Here is a 16,194-nt window from a genome sequence, read left to right on the forward strand (position 1 = left end):
AATTGAATTACATTATGTTCACTCATTTTTCCACTTTTGGTTTAGCTTCTTTGGTTAAATGTTTGTGCATATAGTTATAATTTGTTTCATTTTATTTCCTGTAGATTGTATATGCCTCAGTGAAATGCTTAGTGTTGTTATGAATGGTTTTACACATGTCTTTTCATGAACCTTGTGTACATTTATTTTAGATACTGTTTGGGCTAGGATTGCTGGGTCATAAGCTTGTATGTATTTTCAGATTCAATACAGAATGATAATTCTCTAATTGTCTAATCTAGCAGTTTCACATCCCCTAGTATTTGGTCCTGTCTCTCCTTGTTTTAGTTAATGCGTATGAGTTAAAAATCAAATAGGATTTATTTGGGTGTTAAAAATTTAGCCCAGGACCTACTTTAACATTGAGCCACAGCCTAAACAGAAAGATTTTTATAAAATTTTCCAAGTTACTGCCCCAAGTCTCACTGTCTAGGAGTGACCATTTGCTACTGTTTCTCTTTTTAGCAGCTGCTAAGTGTAGGTCTCGCTTCAGTAATGTCACAGCTCTTTTTGATCCAGCTGTCGTGTTCTCTACTATTTAACCTCCTAAGATAGATGATTTAGTTTGTACCTTTTCTTACCATACTTCTGCCTTTTTCCCGATAGAATTACCAGTTTTAAATTGATGACATCTATAGTCTGTTAACTTTCATAAGCAGTTTGTTTTAACTATTATTTTCATTTCCATGTTGGGTGGATCACATTTTCCTGTTTGTCTGAAGTTTTGTAAATTTTTTTGGTAGAAACTAGAAGTTTCAGGTAATATGTTTTAGGAATTTGTGGGCACTACTCTCTCCTACCCCAGTGCTTGTAACTGCTTTGTTTGTTTTGGGACTGAATTTTTAATGACGTTTTCACTCATGCTCAGCTTTGGTTTACCCTCTCCCAGCTCCCCAGCTCCCTGTGCTGCACCACTTCAGTAAACTCGCCCTTCTACTTTGTTACCACACGTGATCTTCCAAACAGGATCTTAGCATGTAGCCCAGGCTGACCCTCAGCTTAAGATTTGTGCTGGGTTTTAGGGGTGTACCAGCAGGCCTAGGTGTTTGCTTGTTTTCTAGTTACTGTCTAGATTATTCTAGTACCATCTGTCTCTCAGTCAGTGTTAAGCTTCTGGTCTTGAGTCTGTTGTTTCTGACAGTGCTGTGAAGTATAGACTGCTCTTCTTCAGACTAATCCCAGTAAAGTGTGACTTCTTTGGCAGCAGTTTCTGTAGTAGGTGCTTGATATTTGTCTGGTCCTAGGAGAAATGCGCCCAACTCTTTTAAATTATCGTGGTTCTCCTGTGGAAGCTCAGGAGCCTGTCTTAGGGTGTATGTTCCCCGAGCCTTTGAATCTTCAATGATTCCATAGTCTGTTGTGCACCAAATTGGCTTTGTTAGAGAGATTTGGAGAGAGTTTTGACCTGCTCTGTGCCTCCTTCTCATCTCAGCACAGCATCTGTGCCAAGACTCTGAGAGTAGTGTGGAAAGGAAACATTGGAAGGGTTTTCTCTGGGTGAAAAAGAAACCCCAGCGTTAGGAAGTGAGCACTGAGTTGCCACAGGCAGGTCGATGAGCTTCAGCTGTTCTCTTTGTGGAACTCTGGGCCAGGTAATAGGCAATTAGGGCCTCGCTGGTGTTTTCTCAGGGTGCTGTGCCCAAAGTATACGCCTCTTTCCACAAATCAAAGGACAGAGTCGTCACCTCTCTACTGCCCTGTTGAGAACTTAGCCTAACAGGTAGGTAGGTAGCTAGGGGATTGGCGAGAACACTGATCAATCCTTTTCCTTCCAGAGACAAAGCCCTTTACTCAGAGCTGTATCAGTCTGAAGCAGAGTCTGCCTCCCTGATTTTATCGAGAAGAAAGGGAGCCAGCCATCTTGGTTCATTTATCAGACTTGGTTTTCTTACTAAGTTTTTATAGAATTATTTTGAATAGATGTTTCTTCATTTACTATTTGCCCTTAAGGCTGTTTCAGAGATGTTGTTTTGTTTTTAATTTTCTTCCAAAAAAATTCACAGATTTTACTGGGGAGCGGGTTAGATGATCTCACACTGTCTTCCTTAATTCTAGCCTTTCTAAAATTAGTATTTAAGTTTTCTACAGTAGAAGGAAGTGCGGATAACTTGCTAATTTTCTGTGAGCCTGAGTGGGAAAACTACCATTTTTAATTGATAGGTTGGCAGGAGATGGTAGAGTGGAAAGGCAAAGACAGAGGAGCAGCAGCCGGCTTGGTTGTTGGCTTCCTTATGGGGAGGGAAAGGCTTTGCCTTAAGCAGTTCTGAAAGCCAGATGTCCTGTCCCATCCTTCCCACACAACATTTACCCTATACATTTTTGTTGTTGTTGTTTATTTTACATCCTGGCTGCAGATTCCTTTCCCTCTTCTCTTCCCAGTCCCTCTCTCACTCCCCAACCCCTGTTTCTGTTTAGGAAGGGCAGGTCTCCCATGGTAGCAGCAACAGGGCTTATTCTTTGACTGGCTTGCTGAATGACAGCTATACCCTTTTCAGTGTATTCGTCTTAAGTGGAATGCATATTTCTGATTTTAATGTATTTTATGCATAAGCATTCTTAGCAAAACACTGTAGGTATTAGTAAATTCAGATTAGACTATATATCATATACTGTTTAACTCATGCTGCTCTGAGAATTGTGACGTGTTTTGACAAGGAGATAGATTCTTAGAACAGCTGTAATTTAACTAAATAACTTAGAATATTAACATTGTTTCTAGAGAATGTAATGATATTTGTAATTTTTAAAGCATTAATAGATTTTTATATGTTCTTCAGAGGTTGTAAGGCTTATGTGTTCAAAGCTATCAGATACAACATTGTATTAATGTGAAAAATCTCACTTCTGACCCCTTTTTTTTAATCTCAAAGAATTTAGAGTATGTCTAAGTCAGACGGCTTCAAAAGCAAGTTACTGTTTTAATTTTTGGAGAAACTGAGGGGCTTTCTGCTTCTTATTCTAGTTTAAAACCAGAATAAAGCAATGGGCATTGACCATGTTCCTACTTCTTCCTTCAGTAGATTTTTCCTTTATTCACATTTACTGGCAAGTAGGACTTCCCCTCTTCTATCAGTGTCCTTCCAGATGAACCGTAGTACACTGTTGATAGCCTCCAAGTGTACTGAAATGCCGAGTGCATGAGGCACTCTGGTTTGTGAGAGGCACAGGCACTTGTGAGATGAAGCCATACTGGAGATTGCAAGGCTTAAGTGGCCAGCACTTTAAATGTCTGTCAGATAAAGAAAGAAGCCAGTGTGTTTAGTCTGCTATGATTTGAGTTCTGAAGTCAAGTAGGAAAAAGAAGCCTAAGAATTGATTCCCTTAAGGAACCAGGAAAATAAACCTCCAATTGGAAGCAAAGGTCTAAAGTTATGTGCATGGTGCCTTTTGGGAACATGCAGTGACTTCCTAGACAGAAAAGACTTGTTACATTAAGCGGATGCATGATTAGAAAGATGACTTGTGGCGGGGCATGGTGGTGGGCATATGCCTGGGAGGTAGAGTCAGGTGTCTCTCTGTGAGTTTGAGGCCAGCCTTATCTACAGAGTGAGTTCCAGGACAGCCAGAACTGTTACAAAGAGAAATCCTGTCTCCAAAAAACAAAAGAAAAAAGATGAATTGTGATGGTTTTTGTATGTGAGACTGAGAATCTCAGTGACAAAATCTCTTAGAATCAATCTTGCTGTGTAATCTATGCTGGTTTTAACCTCTGGGTTCAAATGATCAAAAGGCCCCAACCTCTTTAGTAGGTAGGATTACAGATGTCTGTCACCACACCCAGATGCTTTTTTGCTTGTTCTTTTAAACCTTAAAATTTTCTGAACAGGTAAATGTCATGGCTAGTGTAGGTTGAGAATCACAGAGCTTCAAGCCAAGTTTTTATCATCTTCTTGTTCTGTGCTTTAGTGGAAGAGTATGAATTGTGGTTGAAGTTAATGTTCTGCTCTTTTTAAACTCCTCCAATTTCTAACTAAGCTCAGGCCACTTCCATAAGAAAAAGATTATTAATGATAACCGCACAGTGCTCCAGTAAGTCGTAGGTAGCTGAGATGTTTCATAGTTTGGGCTTTGATAAAGTCAGTTTAGCTTGAATTCTGGTTGGGTCCTGCTGTGTGTATAAAGTTGAATTACACCTTTAGTAACCATTCTAAACTTATCTATCTGGAGAGTGGAGTGTATAGTAACAACCAGCATAGAGTGTGAGCATTAAGATAACTCATATAAAGCAATTGCCATTGCCAGCAAATAACAGGTAATTACTGTTGCTGCTGTTTGCTACTATTATTTTATTATTATGTACCAATCACTATCATTTTGTGTCCACTGACCATACATTCTGGATTTTGACCATGTATTGTAGGAACTTCTCATCTGATCCAAAGAATCTGTCTCCATCAAAATTTCAGAGCCTCTTGGATTACCCTTTTCTGTATTCTAAGTGTCCTGGGCTTGTCAGTGAGGGTGTCCACAAAGCCACAACTCATGGGTGATACAGAGAAGTCACTCTTGCTTCCAGGTGTTACACTTTGGTTTTGTAGAGCTAATGCATTATTAAGTGTTTTGAGTCTTTTGTTAAACAGGCAGGTATTCATTATGCTCTAAGCTATGATTATTATTCAGAAATTTAGACTTATCTTTACTTTTGTCAGGTTTAAGCCGTTTTTTCCATACCAAGCCTTGCAAGGATTTGAAGAAGATGAAGAACTTATTCATATTCAACAGTGGGCACTTACTGAAGGCCGGCTGAAAGTTACATTGTTAGAATGTAGCAGGTATGTTCTTTGTTTTCTCCTTACTACAGGGTACATGTGGGCAAGAAAGTATGACAGATATGTACTTAAGGACTGCTTATTCTGTTTTTATGTTAGTTTATATTGTATTATTTTTTACATTAAATGGTTAAAGCATAAATTTAATGAAAATAGTCTTTTCCAGTTTGCAAAAATATGAATCATATTTTAGAATGTGTCTTTAGAAAGACACTTGGAATATTTGTTTTTACATGCACATTCCTGTAGTGACATTTTTATCCTTTTTCTTTTGAAGAGCATTCCTAGCATAGTAGTTTTGAGAACTGTGATTATTAAAAATGCTCACTGGGCTGACTAAAGCAGACTTTGAACCGACCCTGCGCGTTTGAAAGTAGTCTTCCCAGCAGAGTCCGAAATCAGCGACTGCACTGGCTTTACCATCATTCCTAACACTTGGTCCCACTCTGACAGCCAGAGTGACCTTTAAACTGCAAATCTATTGTCACTCTCCTACTGAGAGCTCAGTAGCTTCCTTCTTGCTCCTAGATGGCATCCAGATCTTCCCCTGATACACGAGCGTCTCTTTATCCAGCTTCTTTTTCCTGCCTTCTGTTCATCCCTCACTGATAGTGTGTCAGCTACACGGGCCTTCTTAGGAGAGGGTTTGACAAAATTTCCTCCAGAAAGTCAGGTACTGTGATCTCCCCAACTCTGCTGTGCAGTGCAGAACCAGTCACAGGCAATGTATAAATGGATGGGCCTGGCATGTACTGAAGCACTGTGACTGTTTTTTAACCACTTAAAACTGTAAAATCTTTTGATAGCCCACATAAAACAGAATGAGCCTGGGTTTGGACCACAGGCTGCCACTTTCAGCCTAGACATCTTAAATGACAGCTCCTTACTGTCTGTCATCTGCCTTCTTGACCCATACTGCCTCATGCTTTTTGAAACTAGCCTGTCTTGGTCCACTCCAAAGCTACCTCCTTGTTACCTGCTGAGCATTCTAAATACAGTACACTGACCTTCACTGCCTTCCTGTGACGCTTGTTTATGCCACCGACTACTTACCACTTTTAAATTTTTCATTTCTAACTCTTAATACAAATAAGTACTTGAGTAGTAGGGTTATATTTTGTACCTAATACACTTGAGTCTTTGCAAGTAGATTAATTCTGATTTTATTGATTATATACTAACTCATTTTCTTAAGTCCTGTGGTAACTGAGGATTATGCTTCATTCTCTCAGAAAGTCTTACCAAGAGTCTTTAATTGAAAAAAAGGAGGTCAAAAATGCCATGTAATTCATAAAAAGAACTTAGTGTACAATAAACTTAGTGTACAGTAGGTACGAGGCTAGATATTTAGAAAAAAAAAATTAGTTCTTCTGCCAGAATGTTTCTGGAAGGACTTGAGGGTTGACTCTGTGTCTGTTAGCTCGTGGCCATTGACTCTTCTTGTTCAGTCCTCCTGTGCCTAAGCTGCATTAGTATAGCCCATGTTGATTGAAATAAATGATACAAAGAAAAGCATTAGAATTTGTGGAATATTTGCAACCGTCTGTATTTTAATAAGGAACTGCTGGCTGAATTTCTGAAAATATAGAAGAAACTAGTAGACTTATTCAGGGAAGAGTGTGGGAACTAGGTTCATGACGATGCAACAGCCAAACTTTTCACTATAAATGTTTTTATATTTCTTTTTTTTTTTTTTGTGACTATGTCACCTGTCAAAAATTAGATTAGATACTTTAAGAGTACAGAACAACTTCATGTTTGGAATGGGTATACTATTAAAATAATTTTTTAGGCATTGTTTTTAATAAATGCAAACAGATAAAAGCTGGCTTTATGATAAAAATGTCATTGTTCATATAATTTAAGAATTAATTAAAAGTGTTTATATAAGGGAGAAAATAAGTTGTTTTTCTCAACTCATCCTAACCTTTTTGGTTTCATAGTGAAGCCTTAGCATTTTTTCTATATTGTATTACTTAGGAATCTCTAGAAGAGGAGAACAGATAGTATGACTGTATATTAGAAAGAGTACTTATTAAAAGGTTGACATACACAACAGGGTCTAGTTAGTTAAACAGCAGCTGGCTGTTCACTAGAGATTCTAAGGCTTGGGTAGCTTCTCAGTTATGAGGCTAGCACTGAAGACCTGGAGAACCACTGGTATTCAGTCCTTGTTGGAAGGCTAAAGGAGCTGGCTTCTAATGTCAGCAAGGGATGATAGTAATAGGGTAGATAGATGTTCTCATCAGTAGGAAATACAGGCAGGCAGGCAGGCAGGTAAAAGCAATATTATTTTTTACTTGAATCTCTTTACACATGAGCTGCTAGGGAAAGGTGTTTCCTGCTCCGAGGGAGGATCTTTTCTGGGAAATCACTTTACAAACCCACACAGAAGTGTGCATCTTAGAGGATCCCACGTTTATTTAAGTTGACAGCCAAGATTAATCATCACGTATATTCTATTATTCTTTAAGATTTATTTATTTTCATTTTATGTGTGTGAGGATTTTGCCTGCAGGTATGTTAGTGAACTGTGTGTGCCTGGTGCGGGCAGAAGCCACAAGAAGGTTCTGATCCCCTGGAACTGTAGTTATGGAAACTCAGCTGCCACATGGTGCTGGGAACTGAACCCAGGTCCTCCGCAAGAGCAGCAGTTTCTCTTAACCACTGAACTATTTCTCTGCCCACCTCCCATTCTTATTAAAGCTTATATTGTTCCTTAGTATAGAATTCTTTTTTACTTAATATAAACATAGAACTTCCTATTCAGATAGGTTTTATATGATTCAAATTGAGAAATTTTCATAGTATTATTTCAACTATCTTGTTTTGAATATAAAATTCTTAGTTTATTATCATCTCCAAAACAGAAAATGATAGCAGAAGGGGCAAAAAGGAAAGAAAAATAAAAGGGCATTTACTTATAATTTTGCATTTTGGAGATGACATAAAGGCCTAATACCTTTGAGATAATTTTCACCATAATTACTTACTGATATGAAAATTTTTTAATAATTAAAAATGTTTCTGAAAATCATTTGAACATAGATAGGTAAAGTTCTGAATTGGCTTGCTGTGATGAGCTGAAGTTAGATGGGGTTTTAGTAATTACACACATACACGCACACACACGCGCGCGCACACACCCCGACAAATAAATAAATACTAAAAAAAAACTTCCAGTAATTTTTTTCCTAATCTATGAAATGGAATATGATGCTCACTATCTGTTGTCAGCCATGGCACTTATAAAGACTTTATTTTTTTTAAACTGTTCACTTTGAAATAATGAAAAATTTGTGTGTGAACAGTGTTGATTGAATTTTCTGTCCTGCCCAGTTCCTGCAATCGTTAAGTCTCAAAGAAATTACACAGAGGTCTACATTAGTTATAAACTGATTGGCCCAATATCTCAGGCTTCTTATTAACTCTTATAACTTATATTAGCCCATTATTCTAGTATATGTTACCCACATGGCTCAGTACCTTTTTCAGCAAGGCAGTCACACCTTGCTTCTTCTGTGGTGGGGCCAGGACTGCGGAGGAATGGGCTTCCTCCTTCCCAGCATTCTCCTGTTCTCATTACCCCACCTCTACTTCCTGTCTTGTTGTCTCGCCTATACTTCCTGCCTGGCTACTGTCCAATCAGCATTTATTTAAAATATAATTGACAGAATATAGATTACTGTCCCACATCAGAATAGTTTTTAAACATTTTATTTATTTTGAAGTAATTGTAGACTTAAAAGCATGTATGAAAGTTTTTATCAAACTAATATGTTAAAAGATTTTGAGAATATAGTTTCCCAATGAAATTTTAAGATATATTTATTTTTTATGTGTATGATTGGTTTGCTTGAAGTATGTATGTCTACCATATGTGTGTCTAGTACCTGCAGAAGTCAGAAGAGGGCATCTGATCCCCTTGGGACTGGAGTTAGAGATGGTTGTAAAACTCAAGTGTAACCGGGAGTGGGGGGGTGGGGTGGTGCTCGCCTTTAATCCCAGCATTTGGGAGGCAGAGGCAGAGGCAGAGGCAGGTGGTGTTAAGTTGGGAGCCTAGGCCCCAGCCCCCAGGCCTGAGAGCTGTATTGTCTGGACTCCAGATCCCAGCATGTGGGATCAGGACCACTCCCACAGAGTATTTATGTGAGCTCCCAAAGGAGGACCACGTGGTCCCTTTTCCTTTCACCTGGTGGTCCTGTTCCCGGCCTCCTGGCTCCCACTCCCACCAGAGAGCGCAGGAATCCCATTAAACCTGGATATTTCTTGATTTGGCTTGTTTTGATTTGGCTTGATTGGAAATTTGCATTGGCAGAGAGCTCGCGTTAGGGAAAATTCCTAACAGGTGGATCTCTGTGAGTTCTGGTCTTTACAAGATCTAATTCCAGGACAGGCTCCAAAGCCACAGAGAAACCCTGGCTCAAAAGAAAAAAAACAAAAAACTTCAAGTGTATATGTTAAGAAGTTAAATTGCCTCAATAACAGCTATACAAAGATCAGTTCCCCCACTACAAATGAAACTTAAAGAATTTCTTAGTTTACTTTTTTTAACTTTAACTTTTTTAACTGACAAAGTGTGTCTATCTTGTGTGACATGCTTTAAATATGCATGCATTATAGAGCTACTAAGTCAAGGTAGTTATTTTCCTAAAGTTCACATATTTTCTGATAAATTACACATGTTGAAGAGAAAATGATTCTGGCTCTCAGTTCTAAGAGGGATTTATCATATTGTTATGTGAAAGATATAGGGTGATGTAATAGATACATTGAGAGGCTAATTTTATCAACACTTTGAAAAACAAAAACATGATCAGTAAAGTTTGTTATGAGGGTGCTGCACTCCACAGTAGTCCATTCAGGGCAGTCTGTTCTCCTTTGAGCTGGACGATGCTAGTGCAGGTCAGATCTTCACTGAGTCACATTTGCTCTGTTCTAAGTCCTGTGTTCTTTCAGCAGCTTTTAGGGTGTTGTTTTCTTGGGTTCTAAAAATACACCTTTAAAAGTTTGTTGTTTTCAATGTTAAGTATGATAGACATAGAAACCCACAGGTGTTGCCCTTCTCTCTTCCCGTACCTCCCTTACTTGTTTATTTCTTATTGCTGTGATCTGAAGACCTGTAGTTTTCAGCAGTTATAATTCCTCACCGTCTGTAGTAGTTACAGTTCTTGTTGCTGTGATCGAAGCGTAGCAAAGCAACTTAGAGAAGGAAGGGATCATTTTTGTTGACAGTCCATCATGATGAGGAAGGCATGCATGTGGCAGGAGCGTGAAGCTACTAATCACATTGCATTAGCAGCTGAAAAACAGAGAGAGAGGAATGAGATTGCTCAACTCCCTTTCTACCTGGCCAGGACTCTTGGCCCATTGGCTGGTGCTGCCCATATTTAGGGTGAGTGTTCTCCTATCAGTTAACCTAACCTAGGAACTCCTCATAGTCATGGCCATAGTTTGTTTCCAAGGTGATTCTAAATTCCGTCAAATCTAACAGTCAAGAGTAATAATCACAAATCTACTTCTTGTCAATTTGACATTCAATCACAACACTTTTACGCTATAATCTTCCTCCTCTGGTCTCCATTGGCTCCTGGTCATCTCACAATGCAAAATGTGTTCAGTCCAACAGTGTCTAGATGTCCATGGTTAAAGTCTTTTTTGAGTGATTGTTACGCAAGCAAAAAGACCTGAGTTTTAATTCATCCCAGCACCCACTTAGAAGCTGGGCATAGTTGCATGAGCCTATAACCCTTCATTGGTGTGTGGGAGCAAGCAGATCCTGGGAGCTTGCTGCCTACTCAGCTCAGCTGAAAAGGAACTTCAGGTTCAATGAGAGTTTCTGTTTCAAAAGCTAAGATGGAAGGCAATAGAGGATGACACCCAAAATATCCCCCGGCCTTCATGTGCATGCTTCAGAGTGTGAGGCCCTCTGCCTAGACAGATTCACCAAGTCCCAGATGCTAAACATATGCTGGGTATATGCTTTGATCAATCCTTATTATGTCTGGGCTTCAGAGGGCTTGGGTAGCTCAGTCCCCGAGTTTTTCTACATATAGCACACATGGTTTTTCTCTAGGCCAACTCTTCTCCTTGCCTTCAGCTTTTCTCAGCAGATGACCGATGATTCTGGTGTGTGTAGCATTCTGGAGTGTCCACCTTCAGCTTCAGGCAGTGTCCTCTTTGCAGATACTCTGCCACATACTGCCATTCCTGAGAAACCAGTGCCATGTGGATCACATTGCCAGGTTTTACATTCAGCTGGGATGAAGCCTGGTCCCCTTAGACCACAGTTCCAATTACCTTTGTGTCTGACCTGGTGAAATAGTTTCTTAGGCAGAGAACCCCTTTATCTGCATATCCCCATATTTTTACAAGACAGAGTCTTTGATGAGTGAGCCCCTTTCCTCCTGTCCCAGTGCAGAGCATTGTTTCTCTTTAACGTGCTAGTAATAACTAGGTACATATAGCTAGTTTTGAACCTGTCTTATTTATAACTTCGAATTCACTCTCAATTTTCCTCACTAAACTGCACATTTCTTATAACTTTCTGCCCCACTTTTTGTTCTTTTTCACCATAGACTTGGATGAGAGCAGAAAGCAATAACCGTGACACAGCCTGAATGCTCTCCTGTCTTGACATCTCTCGATGCCAAGCCAAACAGACCATTGCTTTGTAATTCGGCCTCGCTCAAGTTCTCAGGATACTGGCAGAAGGCAGCCACATTCTTTACCAGGATGCAGCACACAGGTGTCTAGCCCATCCCTGACAGAGTTCTTGTTCCCCATCTGAAACGTCATGATATGTCCATGTCTAGTCTGTCCTCATGAAATTGTTCCTTTCCTAGGCTCTTCTCCCATTTTATATTTTATAATTCTCAACAGCACCAGCACTTTGATTTATTTGTTTAGTCTTATAATAGATCTCAAAGAGTTACAGGCTTGCTTTGTCATATAAGTGCAAAAACACACTACAAGGAGTCCAGCGTCATTCTCCTGGCACTATCCAAGCTAGGGTGCATAGTAAGTGCTGTGTTTATCAGTCCTCTCTGCTGGCTTTGCAGTGTCTCCTTTTACTTAATATTCTTAAAACTTCAGATTCCTACTTAATATTCTTAAAACTTCAGATTCCTTCTGCTCACTCCTACCACTGTTTTTCTGCAGCCGCAGTCCTGAAATAGGATCAGGTTGATTGGTGTCAGTAGACTAGAAGAAAAAATAAATCACAAACTAACAATTTTTTTAAGATTAATTATTTACGTCAAAGCACGCTACTGTCTGCTTGGTGGTTTTTGTTGTCTGTGAGCATGGCTGCTGCCTTCTTTTTGCCCTGTTCTTGTCATTGCAGTATTTTGAGTTTCACCGCTCTCACATAAGGTGCTTACTGGCTTTGTCGTAGCTATTGATATGTTTGCTTTTGTTTTCTGGTTACATTGAGGGCTTTTATGGGGGAGATTTAGAGAGTCAAGTTCCATTTTGATATCCTCCTAGAACAAGTGTTTAATTATGTGAAGAAAGTCTTAAAATTGTATTATTGTTTTTAGTTTCACATATTAGGGAAAGCAGTTTCCATATGAAAGTTTAATAGAAAGGGTATGTGCTTTTTCCACTTATTTGAAAACTTTATAATAAATTTTATGAAATAAATAAAAGCACATAAATATAAGCCCATTTTATCTTAAAAGTAAAAAATGATTCATTCTTTGAATAGCTTTATGTGCATATTTAGTTCCTCATGGAAACCTGTTCATACAGAATTTCAAAGTTCATTTATAAGAGGGGATAATTTAGGTGTTAAAATTCTACTTTGCATTTGTTTGTGAATCCTCCAAGACTATTATACAGGAAAAGTAGCCCCTTTTATGGTTAAATTTTTCATTTTTAAGAATGATGCTAAACACTTATGATAATATCTTTTAACATTTTAATGATTTTCATTTGGCATTTATTTTGTTCTATACTTTTAATACAGTCTTTTACATCTATGTCAGATAATCACTTTATATTTTATTGAAATTTATCTTGTCTCAATATTATAATGGAACATAATAGTAAATCAAGCATTTGTTATATTTTCAGTACTTGACAAATTTTATTATACTGTCTCAGAAAAGTAATTATTTATTGGTATAATTACCCATTATTTTTTATTTAAAACATCTTTTTTATTTAAAAAAAAAAGACTTTTGTTCTTCTTTCATATATTGCATCCTAACCATAGTTTCCCTTCTCTCCACTCCTTCTTTCCACCCTCTCTCCCCCAGATCCACTTTTCCCTTTCCGATTAAAAAAAAAAAAAAAAAAGCACGCCTCCCAGGGTACCCACTGAACATGGCCTAAAAAGCCGTAGTAAGACTGGGCCCCAGCCCTCATATCAGGGCTGGACAAAGCAACCCAGTAGAAGGAAAAGAGTTCTAAGTGCAGGCAAAGAGTCAGACGCTTCCACTGTTGAGTCTCACAAGAACACCAAACTACACAATGCTAAGGCATACGCCGAGGACCTAGCTCAGACCCATACCGGGTCCGTGATTATGTAATCCAGGCAGCACGCATCATTTAAAGTGTAGGGTCAGTCTCTTAATGTAGCTCCCATTCATCTTCAGAAGCTCACCTTGTGCACACTCATAACCTCATGCCTTTGTGCAGCCGAGCTTCATTCTCTTCTAGTTTTACCCTGGTTAGAAAACAAAAGTGTGCTTAATGTAGTTAGAGACCTCTGATTCATTAACCCCCAATCTGTAAAGTGCATGAGCATGCACACTGGACACTAGCTCAACAGTGGGTTTTATAAAATTGGAACAGAAAAACAATAGTGAGAAAAGCTCATCAGTTAACATCAGGTTACTTTTTATTTTGTTTTTCTTTTTTATGTGTGTGTGAGAGTGGGTGTGGGTGTTCCATGGAGGCACAAAGAGAGTGTCAGATGTTCTGGAGTTGGAGTTACCTGATGTGTGTGCTGGAAAATAAACTTGGGCCTCTTGAAGAAAAGTAAGTGCTTGAAACCCCTGAACCACTTCTCTAGTTCCAGCTTCCTTCCTTCCTTCCTTCCTTCCTTCCTTCCTTCCTTCCTTCCTTCCTTCCTTCCTTCCTTCCTCCCTCCCTCCCTCCCTCCCTCCCTCCCTCCCTCCCTCCCTCCCTCCCTCCCTCCTTCCATTTATTCAAGGTTAAAGCCAAAGAGCTCAGCTGAAATCTGTTTTCAGGACAAATTGGTCTGTTCAGGGATCCATTTACTTAAAGTTTCAATTTGATCATGTGGCATTGTGTAAAGTGTGTGGGATGTGTGTCTTTATCACTCAACACTTTAGTTTTTGAGACCTCTGTTATTCAACTTGGAGCTCCTCCTATATTTCATGGAGAGCCAATGAACCCCAGGTTCTGCCTGTCTCCCCTTACTACCCCTTGCACTGGTGATAGAGGCACTTGCCACCATCCCTGACTTTTAATGTGAGCGATAGGAGTCCAAACTCAAATTCAAGCAACTACTCCTGGAGCCATCTCTCTAGCTTAGATGTTTGACATTGAAGAACAGGAGTGACTTCATTTTGGTTTAGTAGTTTGTTCTTTGGGGGCTTAATAGAGGAACTCAGTCCAGAACCATGGTGTCCTATAATGATTCTGGGTTTTGTCTATAAGTCTTCTTATTCTAAAAAAATTAGTGTGAATGAAATTATGTGATCATTTTTGACTGGCTCCTTTGACTTAGCAACCTTTCATTGTATCCGTATTGCAGAGTGCTCTAGTATTTATTTTGTTGTCAAATAATGTTTCTTTGGAGTAGAATTTCTAAGTCATATGTTAATTTTTTAAGCAACTGACAAACTTTTCTTCAAAGTGACTGTACCATTTTACATTTAAATAGGTATGAAGATCCAGGTTTCTCCATAACCCCACCAACACCTCTTTAAAAAAAAACAGTTCTTTTTAAAGATTATAACCTCTCTAGTCGGCTTGAAATGGTTTGAGTTGTATTATTCGCCTGGCTAATAAGAAGTGTGCCATGTGCATGCAGAGGTCGTGGAGGCCAGGGAGGGTTTGATGCTTTGAAATTGGAGTTACAAATAGTTGTAAGATATAGGTGCTGGGAACCAAACCCAGGTATTCTTTCAAGAGAGCAGCAAGTGGTTAATTACTGAGTCCTTCTCTTGCCTGTTCTTAAATTGTGTTATTTTAGTTTTTATTGTTATGCTGTAACTTTTTCCCTCCTAAATACTTTATCTTTATCAAATTCATTTGAAAATATTTGCTCCTGTTCTGGGAATTGTCTGATTTATGTGATGGTACCCTTTGTAATATAAAAATAATTCACAATAGGTTTTGTTGTTTTATTTCTGTGTTAGGACCTATCAGGACCTTGTACCTGTTTTAGGCAGTGCTCTGCTACTGAGCTAGATACCAGCCTCTTGTGAATCTAATTTTATGTCTTTTTCTTTTATTTTGATATTACACTTTGTGTCATAATAAAGCATAGTGTAGTCTAGGGCAAGATTTTTTTTTTTTTGAGTTTTGTAGTTTTTTTATATCTCACATTTAATAATGTGACTGCTTTGAATTAAGTTTTTTGCTATCTATTGTGTTATTTTAAAAACATTTTGAATTCACTATGAAAATGTAAAATAGCTTATGATCTGAGGAATAATTCCTAAGAGCTCCACTCTCTGGTTCGTGACTCCTGACCATTAGCACATCTGTCTGGAGCCTGGAGCTCTGCTTGCTGGAGAAGCCAGAGGCAGTTCGCTCTCTGAACAGATGGTGGCAGTAGAGCTTCAGTGAATGAAAATTGTGGTTATTTTAAAAACTCAGCCATTTTAAAGTTAGGAATTTCTTGATGTGTTTGACCTGTCTTCTTTTTGGTAATAGTTTATTAGGCACTAAGTTTAAAGTCTTTTTAAAAGATTCTTTAATATTTATATTTAGGGACTTTGTCCCCCACTGTCAAAAATTATTTGGGATTCTCAGTTTATGAACCCAGTTCGTGAGATATGACTGATCTGGTGAGCTTGCCCAGTGCCTCCAAACTTAGGACACAATTTTCTCAAATGTCCATGGTGTATTTTTCCACTTTTCTTTCATTATTTCATTCCTGCCTGTGCTCTTTACATAGTGATAAAGTAATAGAGTAATGGCTAAAATGCTGGTAAATGCTAAAGCTATTCATAAGCCCATTCCAGAGACAGCTGGCAAGTTACAGTCTGATTATGAGGGTGCATATTATAGAAGTTAGACTTATGGATAATACCCTTGTTTTAATCCAGTAATAAAAAGTTTTATGTCATCTCAGAATTAGAGCTGTGTCTTTATAACTGAATATTAAGCATGGCTAGGTGTTTTATTCTGTGGCTGTTGTTTTCAAGATAAAGAGTCTGAAGAGATGGCTCAGTGATTAAGATCA

The 16,194-nt window shown here is 38.6% G+C and overlaps 1 protein-coding gene across 1 annotated transcript in view; it reads left to right on the forward strand.

Moving 5' to 3' along the window:
* Pdzd8 (PDZ domain containing 8) overlaps window positions 1-16,194 on the forward strand; it is a 61,944-nt gene that overhangs the window by 16,580 nt on the left and 29,170 nt on the right. The window contains exon 2 of the mRNA XM_057777943.1: window positions 4,689-4,811. Within this exon, the coding sequence (XP_057633926.1) occupies window positions 4,689-4,811 (123 nt within the window). The remainder of the gene's footprint in view (window positions 1-4,688; window positions 4,812-16,194) is intronic.

The sequence above is a fragment of the Chionomys nivalis genome, chromosome 8 (genome assembly GCF_950005125.1).
Source record: "Chionomys nivalis chromosome 8, mChiNiv1.1, whole genome shotgun sequence".
Taxonomy (NCBI): Eukaryota; Metazoa; Chordata; class Mammalia; order Rodentia; family Cricetidae; genus Chionomys; species Chionomys nivalis.